At 46.0% G+C, this 25,455-nt stretch overlaps 2 protein-coding genes across 38 annotated transcripts in view; one reads left to right on the top strand and one right to left on the bottom strand.

The window, feature by feature from the left end:
• The window catches only part of ENTPD5 (ectonucleoside triphosphate diphosphohydrolase 5 (inactive)), a 58,788-nt gene extending 33,575 nt beyond the window's left edge, over window positions 1–25,213 (bottom strand). For 5 of the 17 annotated variants that reach the window (XM_073997778.1, XM_073997771.1, XM_073997776.1 and 2 more), the window contains exons 1-3: window positions 25,137–25,213; window positions 21,766–21,848; window positions 15,869–15,932 (exon numbers count right to left, since the gene is read on the bottom strand). The gene's annotated coding sequence lies outside the window, so the exon portion shown is untranslated. Of the gene's footprint in view, window positions 1–15,868; window positions 15,933–21,741; window positions 21,849–24,791 lie in introns of all 17 variants that reach the window. The other 12 variants (XM_065549056.2, XM_005561743.4, XM_073997775.1 and 9 more) reach the window with 3 other exon arrangements.
• The window catches only part of BBOF1 (basal body orientation factor 1), a 65,684-nt gene continuing 64,687 nt past the window's right edge, over window positions 24,459–25,455 (top strand). For 19 of the 21 annotated variants that reach the window (XR_012415935.1, XR_010588546.1, XR_012415936.1 and 16 more), the window contains exon 1: window positions 25,236–25,421. Coding sequence is in view for 2 of the 21 variants with exons in the window: in XM_045396724.2 (XP_045252659.1) it covers window positions 25,366–25,421 (56 nt within the window). In the remaining 19 variants the exon portion in view is untranslated. Of the gene's footprint in view, window positions 25,422–25,455 lie in introns of all 21 variants that reach the window. The other 2 variants (XR_012415940.1, XR_012415939.1) reach the window with 1 other exon arrangement.

A 25,455-nucleotide genomic window follows, 5' to 3' on the forward strand; every position in this document is an offset into this window, starting at 1 on the left:
CAGCCTCCGGAGTATCTGGGACCACAGGCGCCCGCCACCTCGCCCGGCTAGTTTTTTGTATTTTTTAGTAGAGACGGGGTTTCACCGTGTTAGCCAGGATGGTCTCGATCTCCTGACCTTGTGATCCGCCCGTCTCAGCCTCCCAAAGTGCTGGGATTACAGGCTTGAGCCACCGTGCCCGGCTAGGCAAATAGAAAAGTTAATAGCACTTCTCAATGCTTTCCATCCGTGACACAGAATTTAGAAACATGGTTGGAACATAACTTGGTCTCTTAAAAAAAAAAAACTTTAGATACCTGGGCATTGAACTGTCTAATTAATAAGCATGTACTGAGTATCTAATATATATCAGCCACTCTGTTCTTGATATACACAGTGGAATCAAATATAGGCTCAGATATAGAAGAAATTTCAGCTTACTGGAGAAAACAGGGCTGGGCACAGTGGCTCATGCCTGTAATCTCAGCACTTTGGAAGGTCGAGGCATTACTTGAGGCCAGGATTTCAAGACCACCCTAGGCAACACAATGAAGCTCTGTCTCTACAAAAATAAAAAAATTAGCCGGGCATGGTGGCATGCACCTGTAGTCCCAGCTACTCAGAAGGCTAAGGTGGGAGGATCGCTTGAGCCTAGGAGGTCAAGGCTATGTGAACCATGATTACATCACTGCACTCCAGCCTGGGCTACAGAGCAAGAATCTGTCTCAAAAAACAAACAAACAACAACAAAAAAATAAAAATAAAAAATAAAAAATAAAACAAACAAACAAACAAACAAAACCCAGACAAGTAAACCAATGGCTGTAACATACTGTGATAAATTCTCTGACAGAAATGCACATAAAGTGCTACAGGAACAGATATAAGGGACAAGAAACTCGGCTTGAAAGGGGAAAGGTGAAGGTGGGATGGGACTGGGAGGCTTCTTGAGGGAAGAGAGGTAGGAATTATCCTGGGAAAACGACACAAGGAGAATTCTGAGAACTTCAAGTATTAAGAGCTTGGTATAGCTAAAATACAGAAGTGTACCAGAATAAAGACGGCCAATAAAAAAAGGGCTCTGGAAGCATATAATCAGATTTCAAAAGGAGTGGACTTGTTTTCCTTTCCCATAGTGACACGTGATTGTTAGTTATGTCTTTCTGTTCCCTCCCTAAGCAAATATCATTTTGATTGACTTGGATAAAATGATACAGTATCTCACAACAGTGGACAATGGGATAGGTGACTAGAAAGGTCCACCAAAAGGTCCAAAAAGAGTGAAACGTAAAAGCTCCCACTGATAATTCACCTGAACTCCATAGAAAAGCTAGCCTTAACAAGTTAAAAATTAAACATAAGGCAAGTTTAAAATGTAACTAGAATGTAATCAGTAAGCTGAACTATGGAACCAATATAGTCAAACCACCCAGTGTGTAAGTAAGCCAAGCCAAGCAAAACCAAGGTAGGTCTAATAAGCTAAGCTCAGGACAGGCTGCAGCAGAGTGAGATATGCCTCATTTTAGGATATAACTTAAGACCTACATACCTAATACAAAGGGCCACAGCCCTGACACACCTTGCTATCTGAAGGATGTCTAAGGTAGGGGGTGCATGATATCATTTGTATTCCCAAAGTCAAGTATTAATATTAGGCCTGGAACATGCTGGACACCAGTAATTGAATCCCAAATGGACTTGGTACAATTAGGCTAATGGAATATGCAGGCAGAAGCAATAGGGCAAGGAGTACCCCCTTTCCCAGTGTCCCACTACGGCCTATGTATCACATGTCCAACTCCCAATTCCCCTCCAAACCAGCCCATGGATAGGGCATGAGAAGCCTATTTATTCACATATTAATTCATTCATTTGGCCATTTGTTACAGGCAAAAAGAATGAGGGTTGTGACCAACTTAGTATACCACTGGAGGCTATATGAGCAAACAGAAAACTGTTCTCATGAAAGCAGGATGTTGGAAAACTGACAAACTGCGTCTGCGCCAGAAAGGGTGCTGAGGGCAGTCACACCCCCAGCGCAATGTTCCTTGTGATTATCTATAGGAACATCTGAAGTCTGTTGTACAAAGAAAGCAATTATGTATACCTGTGATAAATCAAGCAGCTGACCAACCGTTAACTCTCCCTCCCTGCTCTTTCTACCTAATAAATACGAAAGGCTGTAGAAGCAGCTCAGGGCTGCCTTTGCTCACCAGAAGCAAGGAACCCCATGACCCCTTCTTTCAAAACAGATCCTTTTGTCTTTGTCTTTATTTCTGCATTCGTTCCCTTTGTTCACCCCGTAGTAACTGACAGCGACAGCCATTCCAGAAATGACCAATTTCTTACTGCTGCTTACAAGTACAGCATGCAAAGATAAATCATCTAAGAAACTTTAAGAAACCCTAAGAAACTACACTAAGTTGGAGAAAAAATACATGTCCATAAATTACCTCCATAAAGTGAAAATGTGTCAAGCAGCACAGTTACTATGCTCTGAAACTTCAAAGCTGGGATGATAGAGAAGGCTCTGTGAAAAAGGTGGTATCTGAGGAGGAGCCTGAGGAGGGAAATGAATGAGGACAGGCAAGGAGTGCTTTTCAGGAATAAAACCATGAATCAAGACATGGATGTGGAAAAGGGATGGGAGTCCCTGGGGAACAGTGAATGATCAGTTTGACCAACTATAGTAGGAAATAAAGTTGAAAAAGCAGGTTGAGTTCACAGAGTAGAGGACACCAAATACTCAGCTAAGGAGTTTGGACTTTACTCTGCAGGTGATAGGAAGCCACTGAAGATATTGAACAAGGGAGTATCCAAATACAAATCTGGTAGTTACATGTAAGGACTGCAATCAGGAGCCTTATCAGAACCACTCAATTGCTTAATTGTACAAATGTTTACTGATGCCTACCAAGTGCTAGGTGCCAGAAAAGTAAAAGTGAGGAAAACAGACCTTTTTTTTTTTTTTTTTGAGACGGAGTCTCGCCTGTTGCCCAGGCTGGAGTGCAGTGGCCGGATCTCAGCTCACTGCAAGCTCCGCCTCCCGGGTTCACACCATTCTCCTGCCTCAGCCTCCCGAGTAGCTCGGACTACAGGCGCCCGCCACCTCGCCCGGCTAGTTTTTTGTAGTTTTAGTAGAGATGGGGTTTCACTGTGTTCACCAGGATGGTCTCGATCTCCTGACCTCGTGATCCACCCGTATCGGCCTCCCAAAGTGCTGGGATTACGGGCTTCAGCCACCGCGCCCGGCCGAAAACAGACCTTTTTATTCAAGATGCTGAGTCTGGCAGAGGTGGCAGACATATATAAAAATAACCATAACTTTTAAAACTAAGCATAAAAATGGTAAAGAAGCTAGCCGTGGTACCTCACGCCTGTAATGCCAACACTTTGGGAGGCCGAGGCAGGCAGATCACCTCAAGTTAGGAGTTCGTGACCAGCCTGGCCAACGTGGTGAAATCCTGTATCTACTAAAAATACAAAAATTAGCCAGTTTTGGTGGCACAGGCCTGTAATCCCAGCTACTCAGAAGACTGAGGAATGAGAATTGCTTGAACTCAGGAGGCGGAGGTCGCAGTGAGCCAAGATCGCACCATTGCACTCCAGACTGGGTGACAGAGTAAGACTCCGTCTCAAAAAAAAAAAAAAAAAAAAAAAAAAAAAGGCCGGGCGCAGTGGCTCACACCTGTAATCCCAGCACTTTGGGAGGCCGACGTGGGCGGATCACAAGGTCAGGAGATCGAGACCATCCTGGCTAACACGGTGAAACCCCATCTCTACTAAAAATACAAAAAATTAGCCGGGCATGGTGGCGGGCACCTGTAGTCCCAGCCACTCGGGAGGCTGAGGCAGGAGAATGGCGCGAACCTAGGAAGTGGAGTCTGCAGTGAGCCAAGATCGCGCCACTGCACTCCAGCCTGGGTGACAGAGCAAAACTCCGTCTCAGAAAAAAAAAAAAAAAGTAGGCTGGGCACGGTGGCTCACTCCTGTAATCCCAGCACTTTGGGAGGCCGAGGCGGGTGGATCATAGATCAGGAGTTCGAGACCAGCCTGACCAACATGGTAAAACCCTGTCTCTACTAAATATACAAAAATTAGCCAGGCACGGTGGCACGTGCCTGTAATCCCAGCTACTCAGGAGCATGAGGCAGGAGAATTGCTTGAACCTGGGAGGTGGAGGTTGCAGTGAGACAAGACTGTGCCACTGCACTCTAGCCTGGGCGACAGAGCGAGACTCTGTCTCAAAAAAAAAAAAAAAAAGTAAAGGGCCAGGCGCGGTAGCTCACACCTGTAATCCCAGTACTTTGGGAGGCCAAGGTGGGCGGATCATGAGGTCAGGAGTTCCAGACCAGCCTGACCAACATGATGAAACCCTGTCTCTACTGAAAATACAAAAATTAGCTAGGCGTGCTGGCATGCCCCTGTAATCCCAGGCACTGCACTCCAGCCTGGGCGACAGAGCGAGACTCTGTCTCAAAGAGAAAAAAAAAAACAAAAACTAGGTAAATAAACTGGAAACACAGGACTAACTCCCTAGAGGATTTGGAAACACATCAAGAAATGGTATTTGATGCCAGGCACAGTGGCTCATGCCTATAATCCCAGCACTTTGGGAGGCCAAGGCAGGCAGATCGTTTGAGCTCAGGAGTTCAAGACCAGCCTGGGCAACATGATGAAACCTCATCTCCACCAAAAATACAAAAACTAGTCAGGCATGGTGGAATGCACCTGTAGTCCCAGCTATTTGGGAGGCTGAGGTGGGAGGATTGCTTGAGGCCCCTGGGAGGTAGAGGTTGCTGTGAGCCAAGATTGCACCACCCCACTCCAACCTGGGTGACAGAGTGAACCCTGTCTCAATTAAAAAACATATATATGGCCGGGTGCGGTGGCTCAAGCCTGTAATCCCAGCACTTTGGGAGGCCGAGACCGGCGGATCACGAGGTCAGGAGATCGAGACCATCCTGGCTAACACAGTGAAACCCCGTCTCTACTAAAAAATACAAAAAACTAGCCGGGCGAGGCGGCGGGCGCCTGTAGTCCCAGCTACTCGGGAGGCTGAGGCAGGAGAATGGCGTGAACCCGGGAGGCGGAGCTTGCAGTGAGCTGAGATCCGGCCACTGCACTCCAGCCTGGGCGACAGACCGAGACTCCGTCTCAAAAAAAAAAAAAAAAAAAAAAAAACCAAAAAAACCCCAAACATATATATAAACATATATAAAAGAAATGGCTGGGCACAGTGGCTCATGCCTGTAATCCTAACACTTTGGGAGGCCAAGGAGGGGGGATTACCTGAGGTCAGGAATTCGGGACCAGCCTGGCCAATATGGTGAAACCCCATCTCTATGAAAAATACAAAAATTGGCCAGGTGTGGCGGTATGCCTGTAATTCCAGCTACTCGGGAGGCTGGGGTGGGCGAATTGCTCAAATCTGGGAGGCGAGGCTGCAGTGAGCCAACATCATGCCACTGCACCTCAGCCTAGGCAACAGAGCGAGACCCCGTCTCAAAAAAAAAAAAAAAAAAAAGAAATGACATTTGAAGCGATCATGAAAAATGAACAGAAATAACTACAGAAAGAATAGAGACCAGATATGTATAAAGACCAGAGGGATTACGAACAGATGATAGAAAAAGTATAGTTTGATTTCATTTAAAAATTTCCTCAAGAGTCACATGCAGTGGCACGTGGCCACAGTCCCAGATACTCAGGAGGCTGAGGAAGGAGGGTCACTTGAGCCAAGGAGTGCAAGTCCAGCTTGGACAACATAGTGAGACCCTATCCACATGAAAATTAAAAATAATGATGAGGCCAGGTATGATGACTCATGCCTGTAATCCTAGCACTTTGGGAGGCCAAGGTGGGAGGACTGCTTGACCCCAGGAGTTTGAGACCAGCCTGGGCAATATGGTGAAATGCTATCTCTACAAAATATTAAAAAATTAGCAGGGTGTGGCTGGGCACAGTGGCTCATGTCTGTAATCCCAGCACTTTGGGAGGCTGAGGCAAGCAGATCACGAGGTCAAGAGATCAAGACCATTCTGGCTAACACGGTGAAACCCCGTCTCTACTAAAAATACAAAAAATTAGCCAGGTATGGTGGCGGGCGCCTGTAGTCCTAGCTACTCGGGAGGCTGAGGCAGGAGAATGGCGTGAACCTGGGAAGGGCGGTTTGCAGTGAGCCGAGATGGCGCCCCTACACTGCAGTCTGTGCCGCAGAGCGAGACTCTGTCTCAAAATAAATAAATAAACAAATAAAATAAAAATTAGTTGGGCATGGTGGCACGCACCTGTAGGCCTAGCTACTCAGGAGGCTGAGGCAGGAGAATCGCTTGAACCTGGGAGGCGGAGGTTGCAGTGAGCCCAGATCGCACCACTACACTCCAGCCTGGTGAGAGAGCAAGACTTCATCTCAAAAAAAAAAAAAAAAAAAAAAAAAAAAAGGCCGGGTGTGGTGGTACACACCCGTAGTCTCAGCTATTCGGGAGGCTGAGGTATGAGGATCATTTGAGCCTGAGAAGAGGAGGCTGAGGTGAACTCTGATTGCACTGTACCACTGCACTCCAGCCTAGGCGACAGAGTGAGACCATGTCTCAAATAATATTAATAATTAAAAGCCGTCCTCAAGAATTTTTTTTTTTTTTTTTTGAGACGGAGTCTCGCTCTGTCGCCCGGGCTGGAGTGCAGTGGCGCGATCTGGGCTCACTGCAAGCTCCGCCTCCCGGGTTCACGCCATTCTCCTGCCTCAGCCTCCCGAGTAGCTGGGACTACAGGCGCCCGCCGCCTCGCCCGGCTAATTTTTTGCATTTTTAGTAGAGACGGGGTTTCACCGTGTTAGCCAGGATGGTCTCGATCTCCTGACCTCGTGATCCGCCCGCCTCGGCCTCCCAAAGTGCTGGGATTACAGGCGTGAGCCACCGCGCCCGGCCAAGAATTTTTTTATATGAATTTGAGAAACAAAAAGTAGAAGACTAGTGAAAGATGATATAGAAGAAGAGGGTTAGCATTTAATACAGAGGATAAAGATTGTGGTCAAAGGAACATAATCTGAGATTTAAAAAAAAATAGTAACCAATATTTATGGAGATCTTAGTAGATGCCAAGCATGATGTTAAGTATTTTACATAGATTAACTCATTTAATTTCACATTACTGCTCTGTGAGTTGGGTACAATTATTAAGATTCCAATTTTATAAATGAGAAAACCGAGCTTAGAGGAACTAAGTATCTTAAGATCACATAGCAGTTAAGTGAAAAGAGCCAGAAATCAAACCCAGATGGTCTAATTCCAGAGCCACAGTCTTAACTACTAGGCCACCCAAGAAAGATTATCTAATAGGGCTCTTGGAAAAGATGGATATGGGAGTGGGGAGGCAAGTGTAGAGCACAGAATAATCTGGGATGAGGCTGGAAAGTGAGACTTCCATCAGGATGTGAAAGTCTTACAGCAGTCTGACCTTCCCATATACAACCAAGAGCTTATTTATTTATTTATGTAGAGACAGAGTCTCACTATGTTACCCAGGCTGGTCTTGAACTCCTGGCCTCATGCAATCCTCCAGCGTCAGCCTCCTGAGTAGCTGGGATAACAGGGTCGAGCCACTGTGCCCAGCTAATCAAGAGCTTTTGAAGATCTTAATTTCCTGCTGTTGAATATATTTGCAGAATCCAACCATTTCTGACCACTTCCATTGCTACCACCTTCGCCCAAGCCACTATCATCTTTCATGTGATCTGCTAATATTGTCCTAACAGATTTTCCTGCTTTTATCCTCACCCCACTGGAGTCAGTCTCCCTTTAAAAGCAACCAAAGTCATCATTTTATATAAATTAGAGTATGTCTCTGTTTTATGCAAAATCCAGCACTGGCTCCCCATTTCAGAGAAACAAGGCCCTGACAATAGCCTTCTGCTTCCAACCCCACTACATCTCTGACCCCATCTATTAATAGTTTTCACCTTACCCTCTTCCCCAACACTGATCTCTGTGCTTATGTAACTCAGGCTCCTGCCTTAGGGCCTTCACTCTAAGCTGTCCCCACTACCTAGAAATTATTTTCCTATATATCCACTTGATAAATTCCTGCAACTCTTTCAAACACTTGTTTAAATGTCACTTTCTTATTGAGACCTATTTAATACTATAACCTCTCTCCTTCACATGCTCCCACCTCTACCTGCTTTCTCAACTCCCTTTACTCTGATCTACTTTTTCTTTTTTCCACACCACTTATCACATTCTAACACACTGGAAAGGCTACTTATTATATTTAGTGTCTGTGTTCCTCTGATAGAATACAAGCTCCTCAAGGGCAGAAATCTTTTTGTTTACTGATATAACCCAAGAACCTAGAAGAGTGCCCAAGGTGGAGTTCAATAAAAACTGACAATAGAAATGGGCTGGGTTTCTCTCGGCCTTAGCACCATTTTCTTGGACACCTCTGCACCATGAGAGCCGAGTGGAGGAAGAAGCGAATGCACAGGCTGAAGCGCAAAAGAAGAAAGATGAGGCAGAGATCCAAAAGTAAACCGCTAGCTTGTTGCATCATGGAGGCCACAGGAGAAGAAACATGGAACGCCAGATGCTGGGGATGCTGGTACGAGCTGTGGGACTGCATGCTACTGTCTAGAGCTTGTCTCAACGGATCTAGAACTTTATCGCCCTCCGATCGCTGATCACCTCTGAGATCCACCTTGCTCATAACCAAAACTGCCCATGTTGGTCTTTTGCCCTGGACCTGTGACATTCTGGACTATTTCTGTGTTTACTTGTGGAAGAGTGTAACAACCATACAATAAATCACCTCTTCTGCTGTGTTAGCTGAAGAATCAAAAAAAAAAAAAAAAAAAGAAAGAAAGAAAAAAGAAATTGACTGGGCATGGTGCCTCATGCCTGTAAATCCCAACACTTGGGAGGCTAAGGCAGGAGGATCACTTGAGGCCAGGAGCTTGAGACCAGCCTGGGCAACACAGCAAAACCCTCTCTATTTAAAAAAAAAAAAATTAGGCCGGGCGCAGTGGCTCAAGCCTGTAATCCCAGCACTTTGGGAGGCCGAGACGGGCGGATCACAAGGTCAGGAGATCGAGACCAGCCTGGCTAAATACGGTGAAACCCCGTCTCTACTAAAAAATACAAAAAACTAGCCGGGTGAGGTGGCAGGCGCCTGTAGTCCCAGCTACTCGGGAGGCTGAGGCAGGAGAATGGCATAGACCCGGGAGGCGGAGCTTGCAGTGAGCTGAGATGCGGCCACTGCACTCCAGCCTGGGCGACAGAGCGAGACTCCGTCTCAAAAAAAAAAAAAAAAAAAAAAAAAATTTTTTTAATGAAAAAATTAGCCAGGCATGGTAATGCACATTTGTAGTCCCAGCTACTTAGGAGGTTGAGGTAGAAGGATCACTTAAGCCCAGCTGTTCGAGGCTGCAGTGAGCTAGAATCATGCCACTGCACTCCAGCCTGGGAGACAGAGCAAGACCTTGTCTCAAAAAATAAATTAAGTAAGTAAATAAGTACATTTATTAAGCAATAAAAATACTTATTATCTCATCCCTTTTTTATTTTTTTTGAGACAGAGTCTCCCTCTGTTGCCCAGGTTGGAGTGCAATGGTGTGATCTTGGCTCACTGCAACTTCTACCTCCTGGGTTCAAACGATTCTCCTGTCACAGCCTCCAAAGTAGCTGGGATTATAGGCGCCCCCCACCACACTAGCTAATTTTTGTATTTCTAATAGAGATGGGGTTTTGTCACGCTGGCCAGGCTCAAACTCCTGAGTCCAGGAGATCCACCTGCCTTGGCCTCCCAAAGTGCTGGGATTACAGGTGTGAGCCACCACGCCCGGCCTATCTCACCATTTCTGTGGTTTGGGAATGTGAGAGTGGTTTAATTGGATAGTTTTGGCTCTGGGGCTCTCATGAGATTGTAGTCAAGATGTAGGCTGGGGCTGCAGTCAATCTGAAGGTTTGACTAGGCCTGGAAGACCCACCTCCAAGACGGCTCACTCAATGGTTGGCAAGTTGATGCCAGCTGTGGGCAGGAAGCCTTAGTAGCTCCCCGTGTAGATCCTCCATAGGGTTGCTTGAATATCTTTGTAACACAGTGGCTGGCTTCCTCCAGGGCAGTCAATCCAAGAAGAGCAGGGCAGATGCAGTAATGTCTTTTATGACTTAGTCTGGGAAGTCATACACTGTCTTATTTCTATATTCTAATGCTCATACAGACCAACCCTGACGAAATGTACAAGGGGACTACACAAAGGCATGAATATTAGGAGGTGAGCATCATTGGGGAGCATCTTGGAGGCTGGCTACTGTAAGATGTAATCAGTATTTGTGTAATATTTTGTGGGTTTTTTTTTCCCAGTATACCATATATATATTTCAATAAACACATCTTACATACTTCTTATTTTAGGAACTGCATGTTATTCCAATGATATTAACTGTTTTTGTTCATTTGTTTATTCTTAGAAAAAAATAATATAGTCCGGCCGGGCGAGTGGCTCAAGCCTGTAATCCCAGCACTTTGGGAGGCCGAGACGGGCGGATCACGAGGTCAGGAGATCGAGACCATCCTAGCTAATACGGTGAAACCCCGTCTCTACTAAAAAATACAGAAAACTAGCCGGGCGAGGTGGCGGGTGCCTGTAGTCCCAGCTACTCGGGAGGCTGAGGCAGGAGAATGGTGTGAACCTGGGAGTCAGAGCTTGCCGTGAGCTGAGATCCGGCCACTGCACTCCAGCCTGGGCGACAGAGCGAGACTCCGTCTCAAAAGAAAAAAAAAAAAAAAAAAGAAAAAAATAATATATAGAAATAAGACAGGTTAGCTGGGCATGGTAGCATATGCCTGTAATCCCAGCTACTTGGGAGGCTGAGGCAGGAGAATCGCTTGAACCCGGGAGGCGGAGGTTGGAGTAAGCCGAGATCGCACCATTGCACTCCAGCCTGGGCGACAGAGTGAAACTCAGTCTCCAAAAAAAAAAGAAAAAAAAAAAAAAAGAAATAAGCCAGGTGCGGTGGCTCATGCCTGCCTGGGCAAAAGAGCGAGACTCGGTCTCAAAAAAGAAAAAAAGAAAAGAAATATAGGCAGGATTTCACTATGTTGGTCAGATTGCTCTCAAACTCCTGGCCTCAAGCAATCCTCCACCTCGGCCTCTCAACATGCTAGGATTATAGGTGTGAGCCACCACATCGGCTGATATTAACTCTTAAAAATGAACAACTGGCCAGGCGTGGTGACTCATGCCTATAATCTCAACATTTTGGGAGGGCGAGGGGGGCGGATCACTGAAGGTCAGGAGTTCAAGACCAGTTTGGCCAACATGGCAAATTCCCATCTCTACTAAAACTAAAAAAATTAGCTGGGTGTGGTGGTGCACACCTGTAATCCCAGCTGCTTAGGAGACTGAAGTAGGAGAATCGTTTGAACCCAGGGGGCGGAGGTTGCAGTCAGCCAAGATCATGACACTGCACTCCAGCCTGGGAGACAGAGCAAGACTCCGTCTCAAAAAAAAAAAAATGGCCGGGCGCGGTGGCTCAAGCCTGTAATCCCAGCACTTTGGGAGGCCGAGATGGGCGGATCACGAGGTCAGGAGATCGAGAGACGATCCCGGCTAACACGGTGAAACCCCGTCTCTACTAAAAAATACAAAAAAATAGCCGGGCGAGGTGGCGGGCACCTGTAGTCCCAGCTACTCGGGAGGCTGAGGCAGGAGAATGGCGTAAACCCGGGAGGCGGAGCTTGCAGTGAGCTGAGATCCGGCCACTGCACTCCAGCCTGGGTGACAGAGCAAGACTCCGTCTCAAAAAAAAAAAAAAAAAAAAAAAAAAAAAAAAAAATTAGGTACGGTCGGGCGCGGTGGCCCACGCCTGTAATCCCAGCACTTTGGGAGGCCAAGGAGGGCGGATCACGAGATCAGATCAAGATCATCCTAGCTAACATGATGAAACCCCGTCTCTACAAAAAATATAAAAAATTGGGGGGAGGGATAGCATTAGGAGATATACCGAATGTAAATGACGAGTTAATGGGGGCAGCACACCAACATGGCACATGTATACATATGTAACAAACCTGCACGTTGTGCACATGTACCTTAGAACTTAAGAGTATAATTAAAAAAAAAAAAAAAATATATATATATATATATATATAAAATTAGCTGGGTGTGGTGGTGCATGCCTGTAGTCCCAGCTACTCAGGAGGCTGTGGCAGGAGAATTGCTTGAACCCGGGAGGCAGAGGTTGCAGTGAGCTGAGATCATGCCACTGCACTCCAGTCTAGGTGACAGAGCAAGACTCTATCTTGGGGGGGGGGGGAAAAAAGGTACTGAAGAGGTATTTGGTGAAAAGGGACAAGACTGACAACTGGAACAGATTTGAAAACCATAGAAAAATTTTATAGCAATATTTTTCAAGTCAACAAAACTAATAAAAAGGTTTATTTAAAAGTCAGCTTTTGAGCTGAGCATGGTGGACACACACCTGTAGTCTCAGCTACTCTGGAGGGTAAAGCAGGAAGATCTCCTGAGCCCAGGAGTTTGAGGCTGTGGTGAGCTGTGATTGCACCACTGTACTCCAGCCTTGGTAACAAAGTGAGACCTTGTGTTGAAAAAAAATTTTATTTTTTTTTGAGATGGAGTCTCATTCCGTCGCCAAGGCTGGAGTGCAGTGGTGTGATCTCGGCTCAGTGCAACCTGCACCTCCCAGGTTCAAGTGATTCTCCTACCTCACCCTCTCAAGAAGATGGGATTATAGGCACCCACCACCACACTCAGTTAATTTTTTTGTATTTTTAGTAAAGATGGCGTTTCACTATGTTGGCCAGGCTGGTTTTGAACTCCTGACCTCAAGTGATGCGCCCACCTTAGCTTCCCAAAGTGCTAAGATTACAAGCATAAGCCACCACCCCGGACAAAGAAAAAAAAATTTTTTTAAACTCAGGTTTTCTTAGATCATTGTCAAGGACTTACATACAATAAGACCAGTGAACATGCAACCTCCTGGGGAAGAGACTGAACAGAATGAACTTCCAACAATATGAGCTGTCTCAAACTGGTAGGGAGGGAAGGGTCCTTGCTCCAAATCTGATCATGTTTCCAGAATAGATTCACAGATCAGAGGGCTAGTTGAATGATATAGCCGTTTATTTTTTATTTTTTTCTTTTCTTTTTTTTTTTGAGACAGAGTCTCGCTCTGTTGCCCAGGCTGGAGTGCAGTGTGGTACGATCTTGGCTCACTGCAACCTCCACCTCCCGTGGGTTCATGCCATTCTCCCGCCTCAGCCTCCTGAGTAGCTGGGACTACGGGCTCCGGCCACCACGCCCGGCTAATTTTTTTTGTATTTTTAGTAGAGATGGGGTTTCACTGTGTTAGCCAGGAGGGTCTCGATCTGACCTTGTGATCTGCCTGCCTCAGCCTCCCAAAGTGCTGGGATTACAGGCGTGAGCCACCACGTGTGGCCTAGCCTTTTATTTTTTCTTTCTTGAGACAGGGTCTTCTTTCTTGAGACCAGACTGGTCTCAAACTCCTGAGCCTAGTGATCCTCCCACCTCAGCCTTCCAAGTAGCTTGAATTATAGGCTCATACCACCATGCCTGGCTGGATATATCCTTTAAAGTCTAACCCTAAAATCAAATACTGTATCTGCCAATTAAGAAATGAGAATTGATGTCACTGGTAGTTACCAACAAATACATAATTCTTTCCTGTAAACAGGTCATTTTTGTATGCACATTATTTCATTTTAATCAAAACGTCATTAGACAAGTGTCAAGAAAGCCCATTCTGCACAATGAACTCATCTGGGTATAATAACAAAATGAGTCAGGCATGACCTCATTCTCCATTGTTTCAGGGTTGACTTCACTACAATAATCACTCCTCAGGAAAGCTGTTGCTATTGTTGCCTCTCTTTCTTCACATATCAGGAGGTCTTTTCCTGCCCATTCATTAAGAATCAAAGTCCTTTAGATAAGAAGATATCAATCAGGAGGGGGTTCATATTGCCCCAATGAAAAAACAGAATGAAAATCTGAGGTGATGAGCTCTGTCTGCCTCGAAACCCATATCCACTGTGGGAGGCACTATGTACAGAAGAGTAACTGCCACTAGGATCAGTGCCACTGGGCACCGTTTATATTGGATTTTAACTTTGGGAAGAGAATAAAACATTTTCTCTTTCTTGTCATCAACTGAGAAATAGCTACTGCTTCAAACAGTTAAATCAAAATGAAAAACATGAGAAAGATAAAAATATTACAATGATAGTTTCATGTATAAAGGAAGGAATAGTGGTTCCCCATAATTTCATTTTCCCAAATTTGTCTTTCCCCCACCAAATCTGCCTTCAAGATGCTTTCCTTCTAAATACCAAAGAAACTTCGGGTTTTAAAAAAAACTTATTTTTATTGACAAGGTCTTGCTCTGTCACCCAGGCTGGAGTGCAATGGAACAATCACAGCTCACTGTAGCCTTGAACTCCTGCAATCCTCCTGCTTCAACCTCCCAGAGGGCTGGGACTTCAGGCATGAACCACTGCGCCCAGATAATTTTTATGTGTTTTCAATTTTTTTTGTTGTTGTTGTTTTTTGAGACAGAGTCTCACTGAGTTGCCCAGGCCGGATGGCATGCAGAGGCGTGATCTCGGCTCACTGCAAGCTCCGCCTCCTGGGTTCACGCCATTCTCCTGCCTCAGCCTCCCGAGTAGCTGGCACTACAGGCGTCTGCCACCATACCTGGCTAATTTTTTGTATTTTTAGTGGAGATGGGGTTTCACCGTGTTAGCCAGGATGGTCTCGATCTTCTGACCTTGTGATCTGCCCGGCTCAGCCTCCCAAAGTGTTGGCATTACAGGCGTGAGCCACCGTACCTGGCCGTGTTTTCAATTTTTTTATAGAGAAAGGAGTCTCGCTATGTTGCCCAGGCTGGTCTCAAACTCCTGGACTCAAGTGATCCTCCAGCTTCAGCCTCCCACGTCCCAAACCTCTCAAGGGATTACAAGCATGAGCCACCATACCTGGCTCCACTATAACACTTTAACAGTGTTTGGTAAAAGTGTTTTCGGCCAGGCGTGGCGGCTCACACCTGTAATCCTAGCACTTTGGGAGGCCGAGGCGGGTGGATCACCTGAGGTCGGGAGTTTGAGACCAGCCTGACCAACGTGGAGAAACTCCGACTCTACTAAAAATATAAAACTAACCGGGCATGGTGGCCCATGCCTGTAATCCCAACTACTCGGGAGGCTGAGGCAGGAGAATCACTTGAACCCGGGAGGCGGAGGTTGCAGTGAGCTGTGATTGAGCCATTGCACTCCAGCCTGGGCAACAAGAGCAAAACTCCATCTCAAAAAAAAAAAAAAAGTGTTTCCATTATGAATTATATAATTTCCCACAGGGAATACCACCTTTTATTTATAGTTCAGAGTCATGATTATGATTATCAGTTATGTTTTCCTGTAAAACTGAGATGCTTCCAAGGGCTACAGTAGGTCTATAGGACTGTTTGCCCTTCTGTCACCAAATGGTCCCAGCTTGCTATCCTTTCTGAGCTAGTTTTTTCTGACATCATGCTATCTATTATCACTGATCAGTATTGTCATGTGCCCAACTCCTTCAATAAACCACCATTACCTCCTAATTTTCTTTTTAAATCTGTTGTAGGATGTAAATCAGCCATAATTATTATTATATATAAGCCATAATTATTAGAATTTCAAGTCAACATAAGCAAATGAGGGCCTCTCCAACAGAATAAGGCTACTGGACTTTGTGACAGCTCTTTCAGTGCCTTGTGGACCCTTTTCCATCTACTGTGATCTCTCAGCTAGGAACAACAAAGCAGAAATTGCAGAAATCTGACCTAAGAAAAAGTGAAGTATTATATATGTTACTTACCAATTTTTTCTTTCCTTCTGAATTTTCTCCTTTGTTCCTTTAACTATTATATCACTTTTTCAACCTGTGTAAGATGGAAATGAATAATTATGAGAACAGTTTCCTTTTTTTCTCTGCTGTCAGTATGCCTATTTTTGACTCAGTTATCTCTTCTACATTTTCATTTCTAATCTTTCCAGGCTTTGGAATCCACATCATCAAGCTCATCTCCTGACTTGTAATCTAATGCCCTCCTGCTCTTTCTCCTTCCCTACACTTTCTTCTCACTCAAATTACAACCTCAGCTACTTTACCACACATCCAGCTCATTTAAAAAGTCACCAAGGCCGGGCGCGGTGGCTCAAGCCTGTAATCTCAGCACTTTGGGAGGCCGAGACGGGCGGATCACGAGGTCAGGAGATCGAGACCATCCTGGCTAACATAGTGAAACCCCGTCTCTACTAAAAAAATACAAAAAACTAGCCGGGCGAGGTGGCGGGCGCCTGTAGTCCCAGCTACTCGGGAGGCTGAGGCAGGAGAATGGCGTAGACCCGGGAGGCGGAGCTTGCAGTGAGCTGAGATCCGGCCACTGCACTCCAGCCTGGGCGACAGAGCGAGACTCCGTCTCCAAAAAAAAAAAAAAAAAGTCACCAACAGCAAGAGACGCAAGTCACACTCCCTCTAGAAGCTGGTGTATATGTGTGTGTAAAGGTGGAGAAGGCAATGCCTAAAGAGCTAATTCGTAAGTAAAGTACACAGACTGGATGTGGTAACTCATGCCTATAATCCTGGCACTTTGGGAAGTCAAGGCAGGCAGTTAGCTTGAGCTCAGGAGTTTGAGACCAACCTGGGCAACATGGCGAAACCACATCTCTACAAAATATACAAAAAATTAGCCAGGTGTGGTGGCATGTGCCTGTAGTCCCAGCTACTTGGGAGGCTGAGACAGGAGGATTGCTTGAATGTGGGAGGTTGAAGCTGCAGTGAGCTGAGATGTGAGGTCTTTTTTTGCTGCTAAAATGCCAGCCAGGCCGGGCGCGGTGGCTCAAGCCTGTAATCCCAGCACTTTGGGAGGCCAAGACGGGCGGATCACGAGGTCAGGAGATCGATATCATCCTGGCTAACACGGTGAAACCCTGTCTCTACTAAAAAATACAAAAAACTGGCCGAGCGAGGTGGTGGGCGCCTGTAGTCCCAGCTACTCAGGACGCTGAGGTAGGAGAATGGCATAAATCAGGGAGGCGGAGCTTGCAGTGAGCTGAGATTCGGCCACTGCACTCCAGCCTGGGCGACAGAGCTAGACTCTGTCTCAAAAAAAAAAAAAAAAAAAAAAACTAGCCGGGCGAGGTGGTGGGCGCCTGTAGTCCCAGCTACTTGGGAGGTTGAGGCAGGAGAATGATGTAAAACCCAGGAGGCGGAGCTTGCAGTGAGCTGAGATCCGGCCACTGCACTCCAGCCTGGGCGACAGCGAGACTCCGTCTCAAAAAAATAATAATAATAAAATAAAATAAAATAAAATGCCAGCCATATGTTCCACAATATAATCAATGAGTAGCTACTATTACACGCACGAGTATGTGGTTAAAAGGGACCAAGCAGATGGGGGCTTGGTGGCTCACACCTATACTCCCAGCACTTTGGGAGACTAAGGTGAAAGAATCACTTGAAGAATTTGAGTTTATATATTATTTTCTATTCCCTCAGGAACAAAAAAGTTAAACTTACCTACACAACATAAATCTGAAGATGACACATTGAAGACAGGATTTGAATTATGGATATGACTCATGCAACCAATGTTATAAATTCTAACTATAGGGTCTCCAAAGTAAACTTTATTTATTTATTTATTTATTTTTGAGATGGCATCTTGCTCTGTTGCCCAGGCTGGAGTGCAATGGCATGATCTTGGCTCACTGCAACTTCCGCCACCCAGGTTCAAGCAATTCTCCTGCCTCAGCCTCCCGAGTAGCTGGGATTACAGGTGCCCACCATCATCCCTGGCTAATTTTTTATTTTTAGTAGAGAGGGGGTTTCATTATGTTGGCCAGGCTGGTCTTGAACTCCTGACCTCAAGTGATCCACCAGCCTTGGCTTCCCAAAGTGCTGGGATTATAGGCATGAGCCACTGGTGCTAGCTGCGACTCATTCATCTTTGAACACTGATTACTTAACAGAGTACCATCTGGCATATATGTTTGTTTAATGTTTGTTAAATAAATTAACAAATACATAAATCTCGTCATTCTGCTTCTCAAAATTTTCATTAATGTCTCACTGTCCACAACAGAAGTTACAAACTCAAATACCTACAGGCAAAGGGCAGGAAATGTAAATAAGTAAAGGTGTGTGTAAGACAAAAGGAACTGGTAGGGATTGTGGTAAACTGGAGAGCATGTGTCCCATCTGAAGGTGTGGCTTCTTGCTATTCCCACCAATTGCTACCATAATGGAACGTAGGCCCCATTCTGCCAGGTCTTCTGATTTTTCAAGGTAAGCTGAAAGCACAGATTTCTTTGTAAAATCTGCTGATTTTTAAATGATGACAACTAATTCCATTTAAAATCCCCCAAAAACCCACCTTTCAGGCCAAAGAAAACACATTCTATGAGCCAAATCCAGCCAAGTCACAAGCTGGTGGCTCTAGTCTGCAGGATAAAAGACAGATTCCCTGCCTGACATTCTAAGTCGTTTACAATGAGTTCCCAGCCTGCCTTTTTAGAGTTTTTGGCCTACTCATTCCATACAATAACCCTCTGCTCTCGTCTAGTGGTTCTGAAACTTTAGCATGCATCAGAACCACCTGGAGGGCACAGATTGCTGGGCCTCATTGCCAGTATTTCTGATTCAGTAGGTCTCAGGTGGGGCCTGTGAAACTGCAGTTCTAATAAGTTACCAGATGATGCTGATGCTACCGGTCTGTGGACCACACTTTAGGAAACAATGCTCGAGTTTAAGCATACTCTGAATTGTGCTCACATTGTTCTAACTTCCCAGATGAACTTCCCTCTGCTTTCAGTCCATCTCCTTCTGTAAACTTTCCCTGACTACGACAGTCTTAAATGCCTCCAAAGTCAATAGCACCTAGGGTTTGGGCCAAGCTTAGTCAACCCACAGCCCATGGGCCGCATGCAGCCCAGGACGGCTTTGAATGCAGCCCAACACAAATTCGTAAACTTTCTTAAAATATTATGAGATCTTTTTTGTGATTTTTTTTTAACTTCATCAGCTATCATTAGTGTTAGTATATTTTATGTGTGACTCAAGACAATTTTTCTTCTTCCAATGTAGCCCAAGGAAGCCAAAAGATTGGACACCCCTAGTCTACACCGTCTCTCCTTTATCAATCCCTGCTTGGTACTGTTTACTGTTAAGTGTTTGTGGATGGGTGACAATGAGGTTGTATATTCTCAGAGATCAACATCCAGGTCAGAGCTTTACACATCTGACTGTAAACAACTTGAGGGCAAGGGCCTTCTCTTGTTCCTTACTGTACCCATCAAGTTATCAGACAGGTTGTTATACAATTGGTATTCATTAAATGTTTCTTTTCTTTTTTTTGAGATGGAGTCTCGCTCTGTCGCCCAGGCTGGAGTGCAGTGGTGTGATCTCGGCTCACTGCAAGCTCCGCCCCCCGGGTTCACGCCATTCTCCTGCCTCAGTCTCCCGAGTAGCTGGGACTACAGGCGCCTGCCACCACGCCCGGCTAATTTTGTGTATTTTTATTAGAGACGGGGTTTCACTGTGTTAGCCAGGATGGTCTCGATCTCCTGACCTCATGATCCGCCCGCCTCGGCCTCCCAAAGTGCTGGGATTACAGGAGTGAGCCACCGCGCCCGGCCTCATTAAATGTTTCTTAAATGAATGAACGTTTGACAGATCCATGACATGAAAATGCAGACAAGTGGGCCTAAAATTTGGGTAATTTTTCTTTGATTTTTTAAAAAATTAGAGACAGGATCTTGTTATGTTGTTCAGGCCAGTCTCAAAATCCCGGGCTCAAGCAATCCTCTTACCTCGGCCTCCCGAAGTGCTAGGATTACAGATGTGAGTCACTGTGCCCAGCCCAGGTAAGTTTTCTTAGACAACTTTTAGTCTGTGGCTCTGTTGGGATGGACAACTAATAAAAATGGGATATTTTGCAAATAAAGTCACAGTAGTTAATAATTATTTGTAGGCATAGTGGTGCACGCCTGTAGTCCCAGCTACTTGGGAAGCTGAGGTAGGAGGATCTCTTGAGCTCAGGAGCTTAAGTTCAGCCTGGGCAACATAACAAAACCCCACCTCAAAAATATATGGCCAAGGATGGTGGCTCACAACTATAATCCCAGCACTTTGGGAGGCTGAGGTAGGAGAACCATTTGAGCCCAGGAGCAACATAGTGAGACCCAGTCTTAACCAAAAAAAAAAAAAAAAAAAGAAAAAGTTAGCTGGGCATGGTGGCATGAACCTGTGGTCCCAGCTACTCAGGAGACTGACGTGGGAGAATTGCTTGAGCCCAGAAGGTTGAGGCTGCAGTGAGTCATGATTGCACCACTGCACTCCAGCCTGGGTGACACAGTGAGACCCTGTCATTCATTCATAAACAAATAAATTAAATAAATAAATAATTATCTGTGGTAATGTATCTTGTATATAAGTAAAACAGTGAATGCTTTAAATTTTTAAAATTTATCTAAAAGTGATAAGATTAAATCCTTGACCACCAGGATTTCTTAAAATGCCCCTGCAGAGATCTGAACTAGTCTTAATATCACAAGAAAATGTCAGTTTAGCAGAATTCTATATTTGCAGCACATGCAATAAAAAAGCAGGATGAAAGTAACTCCTGGCCAGGTGTGGGTGGCTCAAGCCTGTAATCCCAGCACTTTGGGAGGCCAAGGCAGGCAGATCACCGGAGGTGAGGAGTTCAAGACCAGCCTGGCCAACATGGTGAAACCCCATCTCTACTAAAATACAAAAATTAGCCAGACATGGTGGCTGGTGCCTGTAATCCCAGCTACTCGGGAGGCTGAGGCAGGAGAATCACTTGAATCTGCGAGGTGGAGGCTGAAGTGAGACACGATTGTGCCATTGCACTATAGCCTAGGCGAAAGAGCAAGACTACCTCTCAAAAAAAAAAAAAAAAAAGTAACTCCCAAGAGAAACACTGATTATTCCCTTTAGTACAGTTTGGATAATAATATATTTATTTAGGATTCTAAAGGCTATGTAAAAACAAAATCTAAAGCTGTTCACTTAGTCTGTTTTACCTATAAAGTACCATCTGCTATAAGGTGATTTCAAGAATGATTTATGAAGAGAAACATGGCTTCTAAGGTAAACCCAAATAAAGTTACAGATGAGTTTATAAAGTAAACCCGGTTCTGGAGTTACTAGAAGAAACAAGCAGAAGTACTACCCACCCTCTCCCCGCACCCCCGCCCTTTTTTTTTTTTTTTTTGAGAAAGAATCACACTATTGCTCAGGCTGGAATACAGTGGCACAATCACGGCTCACTGAAGCCTTGACCTCCCTGGGCTCAGGTGATCCTCTGAACTCAGATTCCTGAGTAAGCTGGAACTACAGGTACATGTCACCACACCCGGTTAATTTTTGTACTTTTTGTAAAGACAGGGTTTTGCCATGTTGTCCAGACTGGTCTTGAATTGGGCTTAAGCAATCCACCTGCCTTGGCCTCCCAAAGTGTTAGGATTACAGGCATGAACCACCATGCCCAGCCAGAAGTTCTATCTATTTTGATACATAATAGTTCTAGATTTTATATATGGTTTATTGAACAAAATTAACATCACCTGGCAAAATAATAGAGAATTAAATTCAGGAAAAAAAGAAAACCACCATTGAGGAGCATTTGAAATACATTTACAACTTTAAGCTGGTGGAGATATTACCTTACATCTGGATACAAGTCCTACCTAACAGCACCATAATGATCTTGTCTGTATGAGGATTCAGCCAAGACACTCCACATTTCTTTGTTGACCAGGAACAAGGAAAACTGGACAGAAAAAGAATTACAAAACCAAGTCAACAAAACAAGAAGTGGGTTTATTCCAAGTTTAAAAGCATTAGTGTTCTAAACAATGAAACAAGGCAAATTTATTTAGTAATAATTCGCGAAACTTCACAGTAAAGGCACCTACCAGTAGCTGTGGAAGGAAATGCTACCACATAAACTACTAAATAGCAACTTCCTACTCTACTATCCATACTATCAGTTGTTGCTCACCAGCAGATGACAGTAACAACATTCAGTTCTTTGGTAGAAAATGAGGGAATTCAGAAGACTGTAGACTCTAGACCCACCTCTACCAGAGTATGAAATCTTGGCATTTCTCTGAGTCATATTCATGTCACAACAGCTTTATCTACAAAATCAAACTTAGTCAATAAAAAATATATACAATAAAATAAACTAGGTCAGGTGTGGCTGCTCATGCCTGTAATCCCGGCACTTTGGGAGGCAAAGGCAGGAGGATCACTTGAGCTCAGGAGTTCAAGACCTGCCTGGGCAACATGGCAAAACCCTGTCTCTACAAAAAATACAAAATTAGCCAGGCGTGGTGGTGCATGCCAGAGGCTGAGGTGCATGCCAGAGACTTGAGTCCAGGAGGTCGAAGCTGTAAGGAGCCATGACGCTGCTACTGTACTCCAGCATGGGCAAGAGTAAGACCCTATCTCAAGAAAACCACCAAAAAACCCAAAAACCAATAAAAGAAACGATAAAGTACTATAACTAAGGTACTACGCATATATTAATAATCGTTATAGTCAAATTTTTGTTTATAAATTAATCTATAAGCCTACGTTCAAATAAGGAGTCTTGAACTGACTTTCATATTGTAAGTTACCAATTTCTGGCCGGGCTAGGTGGCTCACACCTGTAATCCCAGCACTTTGGGAGGCCGAGGTAGGAGGATCACAAGGTCAGGAGATCGAGACCATCCTGGCTAATACGGTGAAACCTGATCTCTACTAAAATTACAAAAAATTGGCTGGGCGTGGCGGTGTGCGCCTGTAGTCGCCTGTAGTCCCAGCTGCTGGGGAGGCTGAGGCAGGAGAACGGCATGAACCCAGGAGGCGGAGCTTGCAGTGAGCCTAGATAGCACCACTGCACTCCAACCTAGGCGACAGAGCAAGACTCCACCTCAAAAAAAATAAAGTTACCAATTTCTAGAATAAATTCCGAATATACAGCCTGTGACAGAAGATGCCCTACTCTCTTTTCTGCAGCTTATCAACAGTGTGCTTTTTCAGAACCTTACACATACAAAATAGTAACTGTATAGATTTTATATCAGAGATAACCCCTTCAATATATGGCGATTCCACCTATGGATTCATGGGAGTGTGAAAATGTACCAGAGATACAGTCAGAAAAAGCCATGATCAGCCAGGCGCGGTGGCTCACGCCTGTAATTCCAGCACTTTGGGAGGCCAAGGCGGGCGGTTCACCTTCGGTCAGAAGTTCGAGACTGGCCTGACCAACACGGAGAAACCCCATCTCTACTAAAAATATAAAAGTAGCCGGGCGTGGTAGCGCACGCCTGTAATCCCAGCTACTCGGGAGGCTGAGGCAGGAGAATTGCTTGAATCCGGGAGGTGGAGGTGGTGGTGAGCCAAGATTGTGCTATTGCACTCCAGCCTGGGTGGGCAACAAGAGAGAAACTCCCTCTCAACAAAAAAAAGAAAGAAAGAAAAAGCCATGATCATGCTGACAGATGGTATGTATAAAAAGGTTTATGCCAGCCTGACCAACATGGTGAAACCCTGTCTCTACTAAAAATACAAAATTAGCCAGGGATGGTGGTGTGCGCCTTTAATCCCAGCTACTCGAGAGGCTGAGGCAGGAGAATCGCCTGAACCCGGGAGGTGGAGGTTGTGGTGAGCCGAGATCGCGCCATTGCACTCCAGCCTGGGCAACAAGAGCGAGACTCCGTCTCAGGGGAAAAAAAAAAAAGGTTTACAGCCAGGGGCGGTGGCTCACACCTGTAATTTCAACACTTTGGGAGGCCGAGGTGGGTGGATCACCAGAGGCCAGGAGTTCGAGACCAGCCTGGCCAGCATGGTGAAACTCCATCTCTACCAAAAATACAAAAATTAGCTGGGTGTGATGGCATGCACCTGTAGTCCTAGTTACTGGGGAGGCTGAGGCTGGAGAATCCTTGAACCCAGGAGGTGGAGGTTGCAGGGAGCTGAGATGCCCCACTGCACTCCAGCCTGGGCGACAGGAGACTGTCTCAGAAAAAAAAAAAAAAAAAGTTTACATGACTTATCATTACCAAATCGGCATGTTCCCTCAGAGCAGAAACAGAAATTCAGAAACAGAAATCATGCAAGTGGCAAACAAAGTGGGGGGGAGTAATTAGAGGTCAAAGACCTCGGGAAGGGGTGTACGAATTAAGTCCTCCATAGAGAAATGGTGAGGAAGGATCTACAACGACATTTAAAATAAACTTTTTAAATTGAAATGGAGTATAACACAGAGCAGAGCTTCAACCACAAGTCTCCTATTGGCTTGACACTCAGAATACCGTATCTTTCTTAATGACTAACTGAGTCTAATTGAAAAATGAGAATACTTGTGAGTACACTCCTTTTCAGAGGTGTATTCAGGATTTCAGGAGTCGGGGAGGCAAGTTGAAGAGCTTTCAACTTTATGCAACTTGAGGAAACAAGGCTACGGATGGGTGAGGTATTAGCAAATGGAAATCCGGGGGACGGTCGTGGGCGGGAAGTATCGGCCACACAGGACCTAATGAGGCCCAGGACCCTGCTCCTGACCTCGGTGGCAGCACTCCCCTCCCTGCCGGCTCCCTGGCGTGCTGCTGCTGTTGGGAGGCAGGCAGCCTCGCCCCCAACCACCGCCCTCGGGAAAGTCATCAACAGCCTATCAAAAAACGTTTGGCCTGGGACGTCCGCTGGCTGCGCTATCCCTTACAGAATCAGCAAGGATGAAAAGCCAGGAAAGGGATGGAACTCAAAGAAGTCGGGCAGTGCCGGGAGCGGCGGAGGCGGAGCGGTGGCGAGAGCTGGCAGCGGCGGTCACGCTGGCTGCGGCGTGGAGGCACGGAAAAGGGCTGCGGCTCAGACCACCGCGGCGGGGCGGGCGGACCAGCGGGGATCTAAGCTTCCTGAAGCAAGGGTGCCCCGACCGCGGCGACTCCTGACACACCCGGGCCGCAGGACGGAGCGCTACCGCCCGGGGCTGCCAGCTCGCGCCTCCCGCCCGCGGAGCCCGGGCCCCACACAGAAGATCAGGAGCCGCCGACTCTCGCACACTCACCGCGCGCGCGCCACCCTGGCGCGGCAGCCCGCCGCCCTCGGCGCGACCTCCGCCCCGCCCCGCGCGCGGCGGCGTCTGGGCCACGTCACGGGCGCGTGCGCTCTCCGCGCGCCGTCAGCGGCGGGGGCCGGGCGTTGCCCGTTCGGCGTCCAGGTTCCCTTGGAGACGGAGCCGGCCAGGGTGGCGGCGGCTGGGCAACGACTACAGCGGAGCCGCTGGGGAAGCCAAGATGCCGTCGAAGGGAAAGGACAAAAAGAAAGGCAAGAGCAGAGGCAAAGACACTAAGTAAGGAGAAGCCGCGCGAGAGTCCCCCTCTCCC

The sequence above is a fragment of the Macaca fascicularis genome, chromosome 7 (genome assembly GCF_037993035.2).
Source record: "Macaca fascicularis isolate 582-1 chromosome 7, T2T-MFA8v1.1".
NCBI classification, from domain to species: domain Eukaryota; kingdom Metazoa; phylum Chordata; class Mammalia; order Primates; family Cercopithecidae; genus Macaca; species Macaca fascicularis.